Source organism: Chinchilla lanigera, unplaced genomic scaffold (assembly GCF_000276665.1).
Source record: "Chinchilla lanigera isolate Chin_1 unplaced genomic scaffold, ChiLan1.0 scaffold00036, whole genome shotgun sequence".
Classification (NCBI taxonomy): Eukaryota; Metazoa; Chordata; class Mammalia; order Rodentia; family Chinchillidae; genus Chinchilla; species Chinchilla lanigera.
Window position 1 is genome coordinate 6364993 of NW_004955437.1, and position 18330 is coordinate 6383322.

An 18330-nucleotide genomic window follows, 5' to 3' on the forward strand; every position below is an offset into this window, starting at 1 on the left:
ACAGTTCTCCAGGAATCCCTTCTGAGTTCACGTATCCTTGCCCACAGATGGTCTCCCGGCAACACTGAGCAACTCCTGCAGGGCATAGCTCTGCTACGGGGTCCTGGGAAGCCTGTGGGTCTTCAGCAGGCCGGGTGGGCACTGCTTCTGTCTCCGCCAAGACACATCTTGGCAGGATGCCTGGAGACCCTTGAGGAACACTGAGCTGGGGAAGCTTGTGAGCAGCATGGGAAGGTAGCGGGTGATTTCCCTTGCTTCCTGATTTCCCGTGGGGCTACCATGAGTAGTCTGTCCTGATGAGCTCAGAGGCTTCCTGCCTCAGCCTACTCAGGATGCGCTGGTAGCACAGGCTGTGAAGCTTGGTGGCAGCACAGAATCAGCTCTCCTGGGGGAGGTGTTACGCTGCCCGCCTCACCATCGTCTGACCCCTTTTGTTTCAGTGACATCTGGGGACAGGGGACATTGGAGCTGACATCCTTGGCTACTATTCTAGTGTCTCAGTAAGTAGTAACCTGTGTGGATATGTCAGCCTTGCAGGACACTTCCTGAGCCTCTCTTGGGGACCAGATGCAGCTGCAGGCCTCACTCGCTGGTGACTTGGAGCCCACAGACTGAAGCCTGCAGGTGCGGACACGGATGGAAACCTTTGCATCTTTAGCGACCCTAACTTCAACTGGAAATTAATGAAGACAACAGCTAGGCATGGTGGCGCACGTCTATAACCCTAGCACTCGGGAGGCTGAGGCAGGAGGACCATTGCCAGTCCGAGACCAGCCTGGGCTACAAAGTGAGCTCAAGGCCAGCCTGAACAACATAGTGAGACCCTGTCTCAAAAAAAAAAGACAAAAAACCACAGTAGTGTTAGCAGTACCCATGACTTTGTCCCCAGGACACGTCACATAGATTCTCATATTATCACCTTTGTGCAGAAATCTTGACATAACTGTGTTCATCATGACTTTGAAATTATGGCAAAATTGAAGCTATTTTATTGATAATATAATGCCTAGATTTCAGTAGTTAATGCATGTATGAAGTGGTACATGGTGTCTTCTATCATAACTTGGCTTTTAAACTACTTGGATACCTGTAAATCAACCTCATTTTAAAATTTTTTGCTATCTGGTGCGTTTAATTTGATCCAAATGGCTTCTCCTACAGCCCTGTCACACGGCCACGTGGTGAGGCAGCAGTGACCTCGTGGTTATTGTGCACCCTTGGGCTAATACCTTCCCTGGCTGTTAGTGTCCTTGTCCTTAAAATGAAGGGATCAGCCTTAGAGGGGATCTCAGAGGGTCCCGGCAGCCACACAGGTGACATGACAGTGTGTCCTTTGTCACTTTGATCACAGCACAACTGAGGGGTTACCTGAGGACCGCTGAACCTGACGGTCTGTACTACTTCTCAGCAGGTTATTTTCACTTTCAGGATAATAAAATAAAACTTGTCAGGGATCTATCTAGGAACTATGCAAATATTTATTTACAGATATGTTTTGAGTAAAAAACTAGGAAATATCAAACTACTCAAAAACAGCTTGATTAAATTCATTAAAATGTATTCCTATGATGGGATGGTAACAGGCTGGAATGATCTAGAATAACAATATGAAAAAATTTCACTCTAAACAATTAAGTAAGAATAAGCGTTTTGTGATTCCTGAAGAGCAGTACGGTTCTATTCTTATAACACATACTTATGTACATGCAGCAAAAAAAAGATAAAACAATGCAAGCCAACATGCTAATACTGCTATTTTTAAGGGGAGGGTTTATTTATGTATTTATTTGTTGAGACAGGGTCTCGCTATGCAGTTCAGGCTGGCCTTGAGCTCACTTTGTAGCCCAGGCTGGCCTCGAACTCGCAATCATCCTCCTGCTTCAGTCTCCCAAGTGCTGGGATCACAGGCGTGCACCACCATGCCCGACGATTCTTCTAATTAAATGCATATATATGAGACTCTGACAGGGAAAGAGTAAATGTCAGAATGCCATCCCCGGAGCTTGTTCCTCAAAGCGATGGGGGCTCAGCCCTAGGCCTGGAGAGCTGCCTCTGCTGACCTGATCCCGGGGCCCAGAGCGGATGGCCTAGGGCTGGAGCCCCCACCCCCGCTCTCTCCTGACGGCCCGGTGTCCCCAGACATACCTGCAGGCTGGTGGCCTCTGCTGCCCACCAGGCTTCAAACTCTTTCTGCAGCTTGACCTTGGCTTTGTCCATGAGCAGCTGCAAGTGCTCGATCTCCACCTTCAGGGCTTTGAGGCGCGTGAACATTGTTTTGTACCTGCGGCGGGATCAGAGAAGAGGCCATGACTGCAGTCTGGAGGGCCGCTACCTAGAGAGGGCGCTATAACTGCCTGGGTTTTTCTGTGGGAAGCGGGGCAGCGTTGCCTTGGTACCTAGGACCGAGGCCAGGCTTAGCCGGGCGAGACATTTTTGTCCAGTGGCCGCAGGATCTGTGTGTGGGATGGAGAGAACGGGAACCCTCTTCCCCGGAGCACTTAGGGGTCAGGCAGGGGACAGACTCCCTCACTCCTCCCTGCAGGGAAGAGGACGTGACCACTGTCATCTCCCAAGCGTGGGTTCCGGTCTCGAGGCACGGAGAAGCCACGCCACGTACTAAGAGCACAGAGCGAACGGAGCCGCCAGGATCCGAACCCGGGTGGGCTGGCTCTCGGACCGCAGTCTCAGCCGCCTCACTACCGCGTTGGTTCAACTTCACGATGAGAACCGCAAGCTACAGTACGGTTGTTGTGTTTTGAGACGGGGCCAGTGTGTTGCCCAGTCTGACCCTGCGCCCCTGGGCTCATGCACAGGGCTGGCGTGGAGGATGCAGAGCAGGTGACTGTGCCGTGTCCCCAGAACCTCTCTCTGGTGCGGGGCTAGCAAACGCGCCAGGCGCACAGATGCCGAAATGAGCTGCAGCGCTTGCTCGCGCTGCGGGGGGATTCTGCACAGCCGCCTGCTTGCAGCTCCGCACTCTGCAAGGAAAATCGTGCTTTGGGCCCCAAGTGACTGCGTGCGGGTCTGACGCTCCCAAGGCGGCCAGGGAAGCGGGGGAGGCTGGGGTCGCGCTCTTCGCCTCCTCCAGGGGGCAGCAGCACCCAAGGCTGCGCGGGTTGTTTCCCGGCCTGCGCGGGAGGCTGGGCTGTGCCTCGCGCCCCCTGCCCAGGCCCTGCCCCAAGGCGGCGCGCCCGCCTCCTGCGGTTTCAGCCTGGGCTGCGGGACCCACTTCCCCTGGAGGTCCAGCCCCGGGGGCTCCAGGTTGTCCTGGAGGCAGCGGGCGGGCTGTGCGTGGCGGATGAGAAGGGCACCTCCTCTTTTCCTCCTCCAGCTGCAGTCGGAGCTGCTCCTCCTGCCGGTCTGGCCCCGGGGGTGCGGCCGTGTTGTCTGAGATTCCTGCAGGAGGAAGGTGCCGGCGGGTTACTCCAGCGCAGAGGAAAGGCAGAGGGAAAGAGCGGTTTTAGGGCAGAGGGTGGCGTTGTAGCACACCTCAGGATGAAGGGGGGTACCTCTGGGGACCTCTGGACGGCAGCATCCCCACCTCTCCTATCCCCTGACTGCATTCACTCATCTCCTCCCGGGTCCCGGGGGTGATGTCAGACTCCACGTCGCCCTCTCTGGGGAAGAGCTCTTCGCAGACCAAGACGTCATCTCCCAAGCACCCCGCGTTTTTCTGGGGAGTTTCTGGCCTCCCGTCCCCCATCATTCGCTTCCTCTAGGCCCTGATTCTCAAGGCTGATGGGCCCAGGACAAGTGGTTATGCAGCTGGCCCACGCCTCGGCGACAGGGCGGGGCAAAGCCTGGGGAGGGCTGGGCACTCAGCAGGGACCACTGGTGGCCGCCCTGGGTCGCCCCACAAGGGCGACGGTGCCGGTGTCCCAGTGTGGCCACATGCTCAGCCCCTGTGCAAGCTCCCAGTACTCCGCGGCGTCTGCATTTCTCTGCCTGCCAAGGACCTCTGAGAAGTCAGGGCGCCCTGCTTTTTGCCCCAGAGAGGGCCGAAAGAATCCTCTCAGCTCTGGTTCCTGGAGCTGAATCTGCCCAAGTCATGCGGCAAACAAGATCCAGGCTTGTGTGGTTGCATTAAAAAACTGCTTGGATTAGAAAATTCTTTCTACCGCCTTTCCGGCAGGTGGTCATCCGCTTTCTGCTTACATATTTCCCACGACGGGGAGCTCACTACTTTATTTTATTTTAAAGAGAAAAAAATAATAAAAACGATATAGAATTTCAAAGCAAGGTGGTAGGAAATTAACAATGGTTATTATATTGCATATTGTTATCTTCAAAGTAGTTGCTCACATTACCAGATATAAGCATGCAAAATTGATCAAGCAATATAAGTGCTAACTGTTCCTTTCAATGAAATAGAAATACTAGTAGAATTTAGCAGTGCAATTATCTTAGCTATTTTGTGTGTATATATATATATATTCCCCCCTTCTTTCTTTTCTCCTTTCCCCTATCCCAGCTGTTCTTTCCTTTTGAGCAGTTTCTTTCTCTTTTTATAAAATCTATTGCACCTTTTCCCCCCCTTTTTTTTTTTTTTTGGTTTTTTTCCAGTACTGGGAATTGAACTCATGACCTTGCGCTTGCCAGGCAGGCGCTGTGCCGCTGAGCTAAATCCCCAGCCCCAATAATATCTATTGTACCTTTTGGATCTTATTTATTCTTTCAGTTTCTTACACTAGGGAGACAATATGATTGTAACATTCACACATTTGTGTCTGATTGATTTCACTTATGAGTGTGGTCTTTAGTTGCATCCATTTACCTATAAAAGCCTCGAGTTTATCTTTACAGCTGGGTAATACTCCACTGTATAAAAATACCACATCTTTTGTATCCATTCCTCGGCTGATGGGCATTTGGGTTGTTTCCAAGACTTAGCTACAACAAATTGTGCTGCTATAAAAATGGGTGCACGTATATCGCTGTGGAGCTTGACTCTCAGGCCGGCTCTGCGCAAATCCTTGTCTGAGGTCTCGGTGACCTGGTTACTTTCTAGTTACCTTAACCCAAGAAGCCTGGACCTGGACCCCATATTGCACACAGGTCTGAGAGGTGCTGGGTAGGGAAGGGCTCCTCTTAGCTTTTAAAGATTTGATCCCGTATTTCTGTGGCAAGTGACTGACAAACGCTGGTCATTTACTGCGTGCCTTCCACAAGCAAGGCCCGGGCCGAGTCCCCTTATCTTCTTGCCATCCTCAAAATAACCCTGCGGGAAGGTACTGACATCTCATTGCTGTTGGATTTGTAGTCTAGAGAAAGCCATAAATAACCCACAGTCACACAGCTAGTAAGTGGCAGAACTGCGACTTGAGCCTACTTTTTTTCTGAGCCCAAAGAACTCCGGGCCTGTGTGCTGGCGGCTCTGTCATGGTTGGTCCCTATTAAGGGGTGGTCAGTTTAAAAACTTTCATGCTGCTTGATAATTGGCTGTCCAGATGCACCCAGTTCCGAGGGGGCAGTCCTGACCCCCGAGATGATGCTTCACATTATTGGGGTGCAGCTTGCCAAGAGGGCCAAATTTCATCAGAATCCTGTCTGTGCTCTCCATGGACCGGCTACCCTGTCTTCCTGCGGCGAGTCACAAGTGTAAACTGAGCAAAGGTCTTATTCCGTTAGCCAAGGAGGGGACGCGGAGCCCACAGACTTCCCAGCCGATGACCACACTGGCGTTGAGCTGGTGAAGCGGACAGCCTGTGCACGCCACCCACGGTCCCCCAAGTCATGGCACAGGAAGCCTAGAGGGCAGGGACAGGGTCTTTCTGTCCCTGGCCCCCCAGGGCTTTGCTTGGGCACTCGATGCTGTGCAGATCTGCTGGCCCTGTCCTCGGAAAAATGCCGTGCACGACACACTGAGGGAGGTGTCCGAGCATCGGACTAATGGCAGTCGGGCTTGAAATGGACAGCATATCTCCTTCCCCCAAAGTCTCAGAAATGGGCCCATCCATCTTCCAGCCTGCTTAAAGAAACAAAGCTCAGCAGAGCTGTGAATCTTTTTACACTTCTGGAGTGCGCACCAGGGGCACCCCTGAGGAATTCGGGAGCCCTGCTCTGAGCGACTGCTGGGGGAGGGGAGGACGGCTCCGCAGCACACCACAGGGGGAGGCGGGAGGGGCTGGCTGCGTGTGGCAGCTGCGCAGCGTCATCACGTCTGTGGCACCGAATTCCCTGCTCGCCCCCGGCCGGAGTCATTTCCAGGGGCCACTGCAGGGTCCCTGGCAGGTGACAGGATGGCAGGGGCCCCAGAAGTGTGTGGGCGCTCGCGAGCCGGAGCCGGGGCCGTGCGGACGGCAGTGCTCACAGGAACGGGCAGGAGATGTCAGCAACTGTGTGTGCCCGGGCCCCAGGCGCTGCGCACTGCCGCATCCTCCCCACCGTCCCCGGCAGGCCTGTCCCCTCTGCTTGCAGACAGCACAGCGAGGTTCACAGTGGCCAGGTGGCTTGTGCAGTGCCACAAAGTGTGGCCAGCAAGGCCGGGCTCTGTGCCCAGGTCTAGTGTCCACTTGCTTAAATGGCATGGTATGGTGCAGAAACCCTGCCTGCCCCGTCTCTGGAGGTGTCTCCTGGGGAAGACAGATCCTGAACTGACAAAAAATAGGGGTTGGAAAGTGCTGTAAAGAAAGACAAAGCCAGGTACCAATGCAGAGGTAGGGTGCAGTGCTGCCAAGCTAGGTGCCCTGTGGTCCAGAGATCAGGGGACAGACAGGACAGTGGCATGTGCAAAGGGCCTGTGGCAGCAGCTGCTTGGTGTCTGTTAGTAACAGTGACAAGTGCAGTGTGTCTGGAGTGGTGTAAGGGAGCTGAGGTCACTGAGGAACCTGAGGCCATAGCTCAGAGGTCCTGGTGGCCCTGCCAAGCACTCTGATGTTGAGAGCAATGAAAGGCTGCAGAGGAGCCTCTTGCTGCAGAGAGGAATGGCTTGATCTATTCCTTGATCTATTCAAGCCGCTTTTTGACGACCAAGACAAAGTTACTCTAAACTGAAGAACAGGCATTGTGGGCTGGCGCCAGGGTGCCGTAAGCCTATTGAGAGGATCCGGGAAAGAGGCTGGGGCTGGGGACCCTGGGCAGCCGGAATGAGGCCACAACATACCCCTAGGACCAAGCTACCTGTGCTGCCATGGCAACCCCATGGGCCTGTGGCCAAAGGTGATGTCTGCTTAGTGAGGGGCATTGTAACCACCAGGGGACACCATGGGCTGCCACTGAGGCTTGGCTTCCCTCCTCAGAGGGACAGGGCTGGGGACTCAAAGGACAGCAAACCACAGTGACTGAGCGAGAAGAGACAGAGGGGAATGAAGGGCCGGGTGGGCTTTGTAGGTCTCCGTGCCCACTGACCCTGGCCAGGGACGGACCCTCCGGTCACCAAGAGGAGGCCCAGCGAGAATTCTCCCCAGGACCACAGCCCTGGAGGACAGAGGCCCAGTGGGCTGTGAGCTCACACCGCCCTTCTGTGGGACAGCCGGCTCCACAGCAACACAAGGGCAAGGAAAAAGGGTTTCGCTTCATTCCAGTGGCCATAGCTCTTCAGTCACACAAGGCGGCCGAAGCCCAAGTGGTCAAGTAGTAGCTGAAACCTCAAGCTCGCAGGCAGGGGCTGGCGGGGACGCACAGCTCTGGGCCGACCTCATGTCTGAAGTCCCTGGCGTTGGCAACCAGCGGTGCAGGGGCAGGAGGGGCTCCGGCTGGGAAGGTCAGCGGGGCTGCAACCCCCTCCCACTGGACACGATTCCAGTGGAAAGGTCTCTAGCCCCCCTTCCCGCCGCCCCGCACCCTCTACTCTCTGTGCGCTCTTCCAGTCAGCCTGTGCCGGAGACGGGCACCATCTCATTTCTCTGGTTCGGTGGTTCTCACTGAGGGGTGCACATCAGGGTCTCTTTCAGAGCTTGTAAAAGCGCAGAGATAGCCGGCCGCACTCCAGGCCACGGGGTTAGAATTTGTCAGCAGGGTCCCCTGCAGACCCCGAGGCTGCCCCTCGCTAAGGAAGTGCTCAAGGCTTTGAGCCCCTTTCACGTCAGTCCTCTGCGCAGGAGTTCCCGGGACTGTGGGACCCGCAGAACTTTAGGGCAGATGGTGCTTAGGAGCGAGCGTGTCTCATCCTCTGGGCTTTCAGGGGCCGCTGTGATCAGGAGAAGAGCAGCTCGAGGTCTGCAGCAAGGGACGTGGTCTCTGTGAGGTTGGAGCCACCTGCATGTGGCCCTTTAAGTGCTTGATGCAGCTGAGCAGCGATTTCCGCAGAGCTCAGTAGCAATGACCGCAGAGCTGGTACATGGACCTAGCGCTTCCTACGTGCAATCCTAGGGGGTCTTCATGACTCCAGGTGGGACAGTCCAGGGTTGCGCTGCTGGGAGGCACAGCTGGGGTGAGAACTTCGAAGCTGGTGCCTTTCTCGCTGGCAGAGATACCAGTAATGAAGAACACCATGGGCAGCTGCCTCAGGTCCATGCTGACTTGTTTTGGCACCAGAAGGTCATGCTCTTTCCACCACTGTCTCTCAGATCTGCAGCCGGGGCTTTCCCGGATGCTGGCCTGTGGGGACTGCTCTTTACCAACCCAAATCCATGGCATACGTCCCAGTTCCTCTGGGCATTTGTAGCTCCCCTGATGGGTGCGGGCAGCTCTCTGCTCATTAGAGCTGCCACTCTGCCAGGTTGACCCATGGGATACTCAGAACCAGCCTATCAACTTGGCCATACTAAGGAAGGCAATACTGAAATTCCAGTCATGTCCCAAAACTGAATGGGGCCCTGTGGGCTTCCGTAGAACAAAGACCATGGGCCCAACATGGCTGCCACTTGGCCAGTGGGAAGAAGCAGTGAGTTATGTGGCTTCCCCATGGCAGACGGGACATCGGAGCTGGGAGGCATCCCTGCTGGTCACCTTAGCTATCCAACTGATGATTCATTTGCTCAGTACCCACTCTGGGCCTCCTTGGGCTAAAGCGTCTCACAGAACTGTAGATCACTCAGCCTCACCTTGTTTGAGAAGTCAAAGTGTCGCTTTTTGCAGAGATTGATGGTGTCAGCATCTCAATGAGCACAATGGTCAGCAGCTCAAGACAAGATTTCAGCTTCCCAATCAGACCATTTCCTGTTTAATGGCTCAAATTTATTGTCAGCTGGAGTCATCGCTCGCTGATGGGTGTTCAGGGCCACATCCATCTTGGTGTTGGTTCTGTGCCACACCTCGGCTGCCTGCAGCACGCCCGGGCCGGGTATGATGAACAGCAGGACGTATGGCTGTGCCCGATCATTCTTGGGTGCAGCTGCCCCGCGGCCACGGGGCCTGCACTTACTGCCGCTGCCTTTTCTCGGGGACAGAGGGGAGAAACGGCCATGCGTCATACAATCAGGATCACGCTGCTGCCTGCTCTGCAGAGCAAACGTAGGCCCAGCCAGCCCTGCTGTAGGCCACCCTGTTCCTTCCAGGGCGAATCATCTCCCCGAAACCACCCTGGGCCTCCCTGCCCAAGCTGGTGCCAGGGGCGTTGGCCTCCCCTCCAGTGCTTGTTCTCTGTCCTCTGCGGGGCTTCTCATGGACACAGGCTGCAGTCAGGGGTTGGCACACACAGGGGCCACCCAGCAGTCCGGCAGTGTGTTCCACACAGGGCGGAGACATCCCAGTCCACTGCTTGCTCGGGCGCCTCTGCTCAGACGGGGGCTCTCGTGTGTCTCCACAGCCCTTCCTGCTGGAACTCAGAGCCGTCTGGGGGTCCAGTCTGCATTTTTCCCGTTGTAACCACTCAGAGCCTGGCACGGGGGTGGTGACCTGTGGCTCTGACCCCCAAGACCTCCTTCTTTTGAGGGCTCCCGCCTCAGGTGCCGCTGCCAGCTTCCCAGCCCACCATGACCTCCTCCCACTCTGTAGGAATTGCTTGTGCTTCTGAGTCAGCGTTTCTTTTCTTTTTTTTTTTCCTTTGGTCTTTTTGAGACAGGGTCTCGCTATGCAGTTCAGGCCGGCCTTCAGCTCACTTTGTAGCCCAGGCTGATCTCGAACTCACGGTGATCCTCCTGCCTCAGCCTCCTGAGTGCTGGGATGACAGGCGTGTGTCACTGCGCCCCGCTGGGTCAGGGTTTCTGTCATAGTCTGGTACCTTGCAATTTTCCCTCCTGTCACCTCAGCCTTTCTGACCCGTGGTGACCATGCCTGAGTCTCAGCGGCTTTCCAGAGAGGACTTCGTAGGAACCCCGCATCCCTAAAGCTCATGACCTTCATTGAACCAGGCTCAGGCAGTGTGGTGCGTTCTCAGCACACACACCTTTGGGAGGCAGGACCCTGAGAAGCGGGGCTTTCTCCTGTGAAGGCCCAGGATGACGATCCTTAGCGGAGTTCAATTCCCTTGACGGGTTTATTCGGGGAATTTTGGGACTTTTAGGACTGGAGGACTCTGAACAAAGCTGTCTCTCTCTTTCCTTTGGGAAAATGTGTCTGTCAGTAGCCAATTTGCAAATCAGTCTGTTCATTTGGCACTAATTTATCACATACTGGAGTCAGAACGAGTTGTGAGACCACACCGTAGAGCCGGCACATTTTCAAAGTCAGATGGCGAGAGCTGGCCAAACCACCCACGGCTCGCGTCAGCCGGAGGAAAGGGCCAGCGTACAGGCTGGGAGAGAAGTTTTTGGGAAAGAGGTAGCAGTTTGCTCTAAACCCGCCACACGCCCTTTGCTGGAGGCAGCGTAGTGGAGGTGCCGTCCCTCCCCTCAAAGCCGGGGGGCTTGAGGGAGACCCCTGGGAAAGCTGGATGAGCATCCTGCAGCTGGTGTGCCGGGGGTGAGGAGGGCCACAGGGCAGGACAGGACTCCGTTCCGTCCATTTCCGGAGCAGGTCATTGGGCTGAGGCCTCCTAGGAGGGAGGGCAAGGGCTCCTGCTGTTCCTGCGGGCCCGGCGTGGTGGGCGGTACGCACTGGAGGGTTGGGCCGCGCTTGCCTGGGGTCCGTGCGGGGTTGGTGAGGGTTTAGCAGGCAGGTCTGGGAGGGGGCTGCCCCGTGATCTGTCCTGTGTGTGAATACGTCAGACACGGCCGATGCTAGGTCAGCTCTCACAAGCCTATGTGAGCCAGCCGGGGCGCCCCACGAGGTCGTCCAGCACACCACCCGAGACGAAGGTCCCCTGCCGCACCACCCAGGCCGAGCTCCACCTGCTCACGGGGTCCTGCTCGGACCCCACCCACACAGCCTCAGAGTGGGGGCAGCTGTCTGAATAATGTGCGTGTCTCAGGGTGAGGGACGCCCTGGCTAGGGACCTCTAGAGACCCACGAAAGGGTCTCAGTGGGGAAGAGTCAGCTGTGGACACTCCCAGTCTGGAGGCCCCCGACCTGCCACCACAGCGGCGGTCAGGGCACGCCCTGCCAGCTGCCCCTCCTCCCTCCCTGCCTTCTTCCAGCTCCTTGGGAAGCCGGATCCTTGAAGGCTGACGAGGAAGTCAGTTAGGGAGTCGTGAGCATATTTTTAAATTCATGACAGTTGGCCTAAAAGTCTTATTCTTGAGAAAATTTAAATTATTAAGGCTGCAATTATAATGGAAAGTTTTTTTGATTTAGTTTGTAATAACAGTGAATGATCAGTTTTTTTAGGGGTTCAGGAAGAACAATCCTTCCTATGGGGATTGGTTTATTTATATTATTTGAGACCAGGCTGCACCATGTAGTCCAGGCTGGCCTTGCACTCATGCGGATCCTCCTGCCTCAGCCTCTTGAGTGAGTGCTGGGATTATAGGCCCTGTGGGGAAAACAACTAAAAAAGTGAGCTTTGTGAACACCCTGGAGCATTCAACACGTAGGCCACCGTGTCACGGCTAAGTCCCTCCTAGAAGTCACAACCTCCCTGGTTGGGGACCTTTGGGTCATCGTGGTTTCGCTCCTTTGGCTGCTCTGCGGCACTTAGGGACATGACCGGACCCGCGGGGGTCGGGGTTTGTGCGCCTCCATCCTACCAGACAGTGCCGGATCATCCCGGGGAGCTGCTCAGAGGCTGTGGTTACACAGTTCACGCCCCCTGCTCCTTCCTCGTCCTCCCTGCCCGCTTCCTGTGCGGAAGCCCCTGGCTCTCCGCCCTCACGGGCTCCTCCACGGTGCATCCTGGCGACTCCTGGTCCTGCAGCAGCTTCTCCCGCGTTCCCAAACAGACATCAGTATTTTCTAAACAGCGCTCAGCGCTCTGTGCTGCCTGTTTAGGACACAGAGCAACCATCAGCTGCGTTTGGGCATAAAGGACCCCGCTTTCCTGCCGGTTGGTCTCCCCACCCGTGCTCAGGGCCAGCTCCTCGGAGGGTCGGGAGCCAGAGCGGCTCCACAGCGCATGCGCAAAACATTCCTAGGGCCTACCAGGCGCTTTCTTAGATTTGCCAGGAGCAGATGCAGTCAGGAGGATAGAATCTTGTCTACTACATGTTTGGTTAGACGCCTAATTCATGCAACTGTGGCTTCTGTGTATTTGCATGATGGAAAAATGGCACTGGCAAGAGGTAAGATCAGGGTGAGCCCACACTGCAAGGGATGGATGGCCCTTTCCTGAGCTGCTTCTTCCCTCCCTCCCTCCCCTTTCTTTCCTTCTTTTTCTGCCTCTTCCTCCTCCTCCCTCCATCTCCTCCTTCGAGACAGCAGCTTGCTCTGTAGTTCAGGTTGGTCTTTTTTTCTTTTTCCTGCCTTTTTGAGACAGGGTCTCGCTATGCAGTTCAGGCTCACTTTGTAGCCCAGGCTGGTCTTGAACTCGCAATGATCCTCCTGCCTCAGCCTCCGAAGTGCTGAGATTACAGGTGTGCGCCACCATGCCCGGCTCAGGCTGGTCTTGAACGCTCAGCAATCCTCCTGCCTCAGCCTCCCAGTGCTGGGATTACAGGTGTGCCATGCCCAACTCTGGCGTTTCTGCAGGGAAGATCGGTCAGTGGTGCTCATGGTGAGCAGACCGGGTTGGAGGGATGTGGGACTGTGGGGACCTCACCGGCTTGGCCCAGAGCCACGGTGGGCTCAGTAGGGAGGGGCCGTGCCGGAGTTCATGATGAGTGTATTGAGCACCTACTCTGCCTGTGGCTCCATCACGCATCACGTGCTCATCTCAGGCTCCGCGGAGCAGGTGTTCTTCTGCCTTGTGTAATTGAGAAAAAGGAATTTTGGGAAGGTCGCAGGCCAAGGTCACAGGACTGCAGAAGGTAGAGTTACAGCGCAGGCTGAGCTCTTCCGGTTGCAAGGCATGATGGTTAATTTTCTGCGTCAGGCTGACAGGGCTACAGGTGCCCCGACGGCTGGTGAAACGTGATTTCCGTGTTTCCCTGAGGATGTTTCTGGAAGGACTTAGCAAGTGAGTCAGTAGATGGAGTAAGGAGGACCCGCCTCCCTGCGGTGGGTGGGAATCACTGCCTTGCGGGGTTGAGTAGGACAGGAGGGTGGAGGAGGCAGATTTGCTGGAGCTGGTGCATTCTTCTGCCCGTGTCCAGCTCGCAGATGAGGACTTCTGCAGAGGGCGCCCTGCTTCTCCGGCCTTCATGTCTGCACTAGAACAACACCCGGGCTTTCTCTGCATTAAGCTTTGTCCTGTGGGTCTGCTCAGTGGGAGGGCCCTGACTCCCACACCACGTGGGGGCTCTTTTCCTACGCATTGTGGCAGCTCCGGGTGGCAGCAGGGCTGACACAGTCTCCTGTTCTCCAGAATGGCTGGGTAGGAGTCCGGAAGGACCCGAGGGGATTCCTCAGCCTCCGCTTCGAGCCTGGAAGTTTGGCTGGAGACCTGTGTCACTGAAGCTGACCCTATACTCACAAGCAACTGTGGGTCTGAGCTGATTCATGGGGCAGACGGTCACAGGCCCAGTACAGCTACCTGAATTCTTCTGGAACCCACTGGGACGGCATCTCATTCCTGTGGGGAAGCTAGGTCCTCTGCGTACTGCCATATTCAGCACTTTCATCATTCATTTCTTTCTTTTTTTTTTTTTTTTCCGGTACTGGGAATCGAACTCACGACTTTGGGCGTGCCAGGCAGACGCTGTGCCACTGAACTAAATCCCCAGCCCCTCATCATTCCTGAGAGAACAAGGACACCTCTCATCCATTCAAGCCCTCACCAATCTCCTCATGTGATTGGGTGTGCTTCCTGTGTGCCTCAAGGATGTCTGTCTGCCTTCTCAGCGGTGACACTGATTGTGGCACTGGAGGTAGTGGGCTGGGGAGGGTTGGACAGTCATTTGCTCATTCAACAAGCAATCTGTGTGTGTCAGCTAAGTCTCAGGGGCTCTGGGATAGTACGGGGTCTACCTACTCCATTTTACATTTGTTAGAACCTGGAGCTGCCTGCACATCTGTAAGGCAGAAATGTACTTCCTGAGGGCTTGCTGCTTTAGTCCGTGGGCGCCAGGTCAGTCAGTGGATGAGGGGCTGCTGTGGGCCACTCGCTGGGCTTGGGGCTGGGGGACTTTTCTGTCCTCTGGGTTGTGTGTGTGCGTAGGGACCTGGGGTTGAACAATTACCATTCAGAGGGCCACACAGAGCGCTGCGGGGCCCAGGGGGAGCTGAGAGAGCTCTGGGGAGGGGAAGCCGGGCTCAACACCCTAGGTCTGCGCGGAGGAAGGTGTGCAAGACTTCAAGCACGAGCTCAGTGGCAAAAAGACGGGAGAAGCTGTTCTGGTTGAACCAGGTGGGTGGAACTCTAGGCCTCTGCTCGTGGTCCCCAGGGCCTGCAGGTCCCTAGGTCCCACAGAGCCCCTCTGGCGAAGGTCCCCAAGGTCTGGGGGGTAAGTGGATAATAGTCTGGCCTGTTGCTCTCTCTCGAACTTGTGTCCAGGTGATCTTACAGAATTTGACACCAGATGGGGAGCGTTCTGAAGAACTCCAGGGAGCCGCCAGAGGGCGCTGCAGGAGCTCTGTTTGGGATAAAAGAGCTCCGCAGAGGAGCAAGCCGGAGCCATGAGGCAAAGCCCGGACCAGCTCCTTGGGGCCAGTTCTCTGGAGTCTTTCCACCCTCAGTGAGGCCCCTGCTGGGGAGTTGGGGGTCACTGCCCAGTTTCAGGGTCAGGAGTGCACAGCTGGGGCATCCCAAGCCCCACGGGGCACAAAGGTAACAGTGGCCAGTTCGGGGGCTGCTTTTGCTCCAGAGGTCTTTGCTCCGGGCAGTTGGCGGGCACAGGAGGGAGGGCATGAGCACCGGCATCCCATAGGCGGTGTTGGGGGCCAGGCGCCCTCGGAGCTGCCGGCCCCTGTGTGCTGCTGTTCTCATCTTATTTCTCAGACCCCCTGAGCCCGGCTGCGGCACCGTGTGGCCTGGTCTGCCTGCAGGAAGCAACCTTGCAGCGAGCGGCGTTTGCACTGGCGTTGGGTCCCCGGAGCAGTGCAGGGAATGGGGAGCTGCCTCTGACAGGCTGCCAGTGCTGGCGCGTCCGTGGGCTCCTCAGGGGCGGTCACAGCCCCTACTCCCTGAGAGGAGCGCAGTAGCAGCGGGCCATGCACCCCGAGGCTGGGGTGTGTTGCGTGTGCTGTGGTCCATGTGGGACTCCTGGGCAGTGCCGGATCAGGGGCAGGAGCGGGCCAGGGTCCTCCAGGCTCGGCTGGAAGTTTGTGCGCCCAGGGGAGGAGCGGGCACAGGCGCCAGTGCAGGCTGGCGTGGGAGCGCTGTCCTCGGCAGTCAGTTGGGCAGTGCTGGAGTCACGCTCTTGCCTCAACTGCCCGTGAGGCGAAGCTCAGGTCTGGGGCTCACAGGGGGCTGGCCTGGACCATTGGGTGAGCCTTTCTCTCAGCTGCTTCCGGTCAGCGCCTGGAGTTTCACACACACACACCCACACCCTGACGTATACCTCCTACACGGGCACGGACACAGATCACAAACGCACAGCACAGGTGCATACACACACATATGACATATCCATACCACACAGCACATACAAATCACCCTCCCAGACCCGCAAATCACCCACCCACCCCAGCCACTGCACTGTTTTCTCTGAGTGAAGGCCCAGCTTGGTGACAAGCCCCAGGGGCCACTCCTCGTGGTCCAGTCCCAAACCTGGTGACCCATCCTTCTACCCAACATGGTTCACACCTGCTTGGTAGTGGAGTGTCTTTTAACTTTTAACCACATGTGCTTGTTAGAGCTTTGATTGTAAAGGGAACAAGATCCAGTCTCTGACCAAATGCTGCAGAGAGAGAGAGAGAGAGAGAGAGGGAGGCAGACAGACAGGCAGGCAGGCAGGCAGATCACAGCCATATCCCAGGCCGGATTCTCTGTTTTTTCTGTCCTGCTCTGTGTACCCATCAGACAGCAGAGTACCTGGAGCGTCTTATCTTGGTCGCACACATAAATGCGTTTGGTGAGTTATGCTTGATGTCAGTCCTCCAGCTTTTATGGAGGGTCGATACGAGAATCATCTGGTTGAACAACATTTTGGTGTCTTCGTAAAACTGCAGGTGAAGACATCGCTCACGGTGTCACTCAGTGTCCTTTCTACGAGGATCCACACGATAAATTCTGGCTTGTGTTTAGTTCCAGGAAGAAATTCTATTTCTGCAGATAAATTAGTTAGTATGCTTCCTGCTGTCAGAAAATGAAAACTATGGAACTGTGGGTGCTTCTCGGTTCTGCTCAGTGGCTAGACAAGGGCAAACCGAATTTATGGCCTGTGTGTGCAATTTGCTCAGCCGTGGGGTCCAGAAGCACTTACTCCTTCTCTTTCTTTTAAACGGACTTATTTTATTTTATGGTCAAATGTCTCATTGTACTCGTGCACGATGTGTGAGTCTGCAAGCCGCTTGGGAGGCATTCGTTTGCCCATTGACTTGGCCTATTTATTGCTCGCGCTGACTGCTGGGGCTACGAAGATGAATCCGGCTGCACCTGGCTTTCCGGGAGAGAAGGATGGGGAGCTTCAGTGTGGAGGTGGCTTGGGGAGAAGTCATCGCCACAGGAGGCTGGAGCCCGAGCAGCGCCCAGGCCGGGAGGGAGAGCGGCGTGGGCGAGCGGCTCAGGGATGGCGTCATGGTGGCGGGGTTGGGGTGGAACGGGCTTTGTGGCCACATGGGGAAAGGAAGCTCCTCGTTTAGGTCTGGAATTTGAGGAAGGCGTTATCTGGGTCTGTTCTGTCCGCTCGTCCTGGTTAGATGCAGACCCTGAGGGCAGGCCCTGTGCCGAGGCCCTGTGTGGACTCCAAACGCTGGGCAGTATGCCCTGGGCAGGGTGGCGCGGTGGCTGCCGATGGGCTGCAGAGCAAGGCGCTGGCTTCGCACCCTTCACTGAGCAAGGCCAGGTGGGGCTCCCGCACCCTCTGGGCCTGAGCTTCGAGGTGAGGGGAAAGAATGGTGGTGTCTACTTCGCGCAGAGGTTGCGAGCACTGAGAAGAACATGCACACGGAGCGCTCCTAGTCCTGCCTGGCCCACAGTGAAACAGTTAAGAAACGTTTGCTGATCGCCTTGACGGGATCCTGGACGGAGCGCAGCAGGGCAGTATGGATGCAACGGATGCAGCAGAGCACCCTCGGCTGTCCATTCCACTCGATGCCTGTGTTAAAAACAATTATTCTCTTGTTCCCCGAGCTGGTGTGGGACTCGGCCCTCCCGGTCCATCAGTACCTTCTGCTTGGTGAAGATGAGCTCAGAGCTGGGCACAGACTGTCTATTAAAGGGCGACCCGGCTCTGCCTGGGTACCTGGGAAGCTCACAGGGTTCCCTGCGGCTCCTTCTGCCTCATCCCTGTCTTTGTTCATTTCCCTGCCCACTGCTTTTGAAAAGGACCCAGGCTCAGTAGATGCTTGTGTGTCTCATGGACTGTGGGCAGGTGGTAAATGAGGAAAGTGCGGTGATCTAGATTTTCAGCCGGGAAAGGTAGCAGAAATCCTTCTCTCTCTCTTTGTCTCTCTCTGTCTCTCTCTCTCACACACACACACACACACACACACACACACACGCCGCACCGGCCTTGAAAGGGGTACTGTCTGTGTGGCAGTGGCGTGGTGGCAAGTCCTCAGCAGCCGCTCTCTGAAACAAAAGTCTGGATTTATAACGTTTGCCAGTGTCCGCGGTGCACATTCTCCCACCGTGGCCGATTTCAAGTTCTGAGTGTGACGGCGCTGGAACTCGGGAAGGGACACGCAGTGCACCCCATTATACGTCCCCACCCTGCGGATACAGAGAAGGGCGCTAACTCCAAGAACGTCGATGATAGCGAAATGTAGCAAAGTAATTAGGAAGCGACGCATGTTGAGTATTTGTTACCATTCTTACTTACGAGCTTATGTAATTTGGTTTTTCATAACGACTGTGTTTAATTGTGGCTCCCTAAATTCCCGGAATGTTCAGAGTCAACTCTTCTACTGTGCGATGAGCTGGCTGCAGCTCACCCC

At 55.8% G+C, this 18330-nt stretch overlaps 1 protein-coding gene across 3 annotated transcripts in view; it reads right to left on the reverse strand.

The window, feature by feature from the left end:
• The window catches only part of Kif6 (kinesin family member 6), a gene marked incomplete at its 5' end in the record, with an annotated part of 243879 nt that overhangs the window by 11675 nt on the left and 213874 nt on the right, over nucleotides 1-18330 (reverse strand). For all 3 annotated transcript variants that reach the window (XM_013517004.1, XM_013517005.1, XM_013517003.1), the window contains 2 exon segments: nucleotides 2146-2281; nucleotides 3312-3396. In XM_013517004.1, the coding sequence (XP_013372458.1) occupies nucleotides 2146-2281; nucleotides 3312-3396 (221 nt within the window).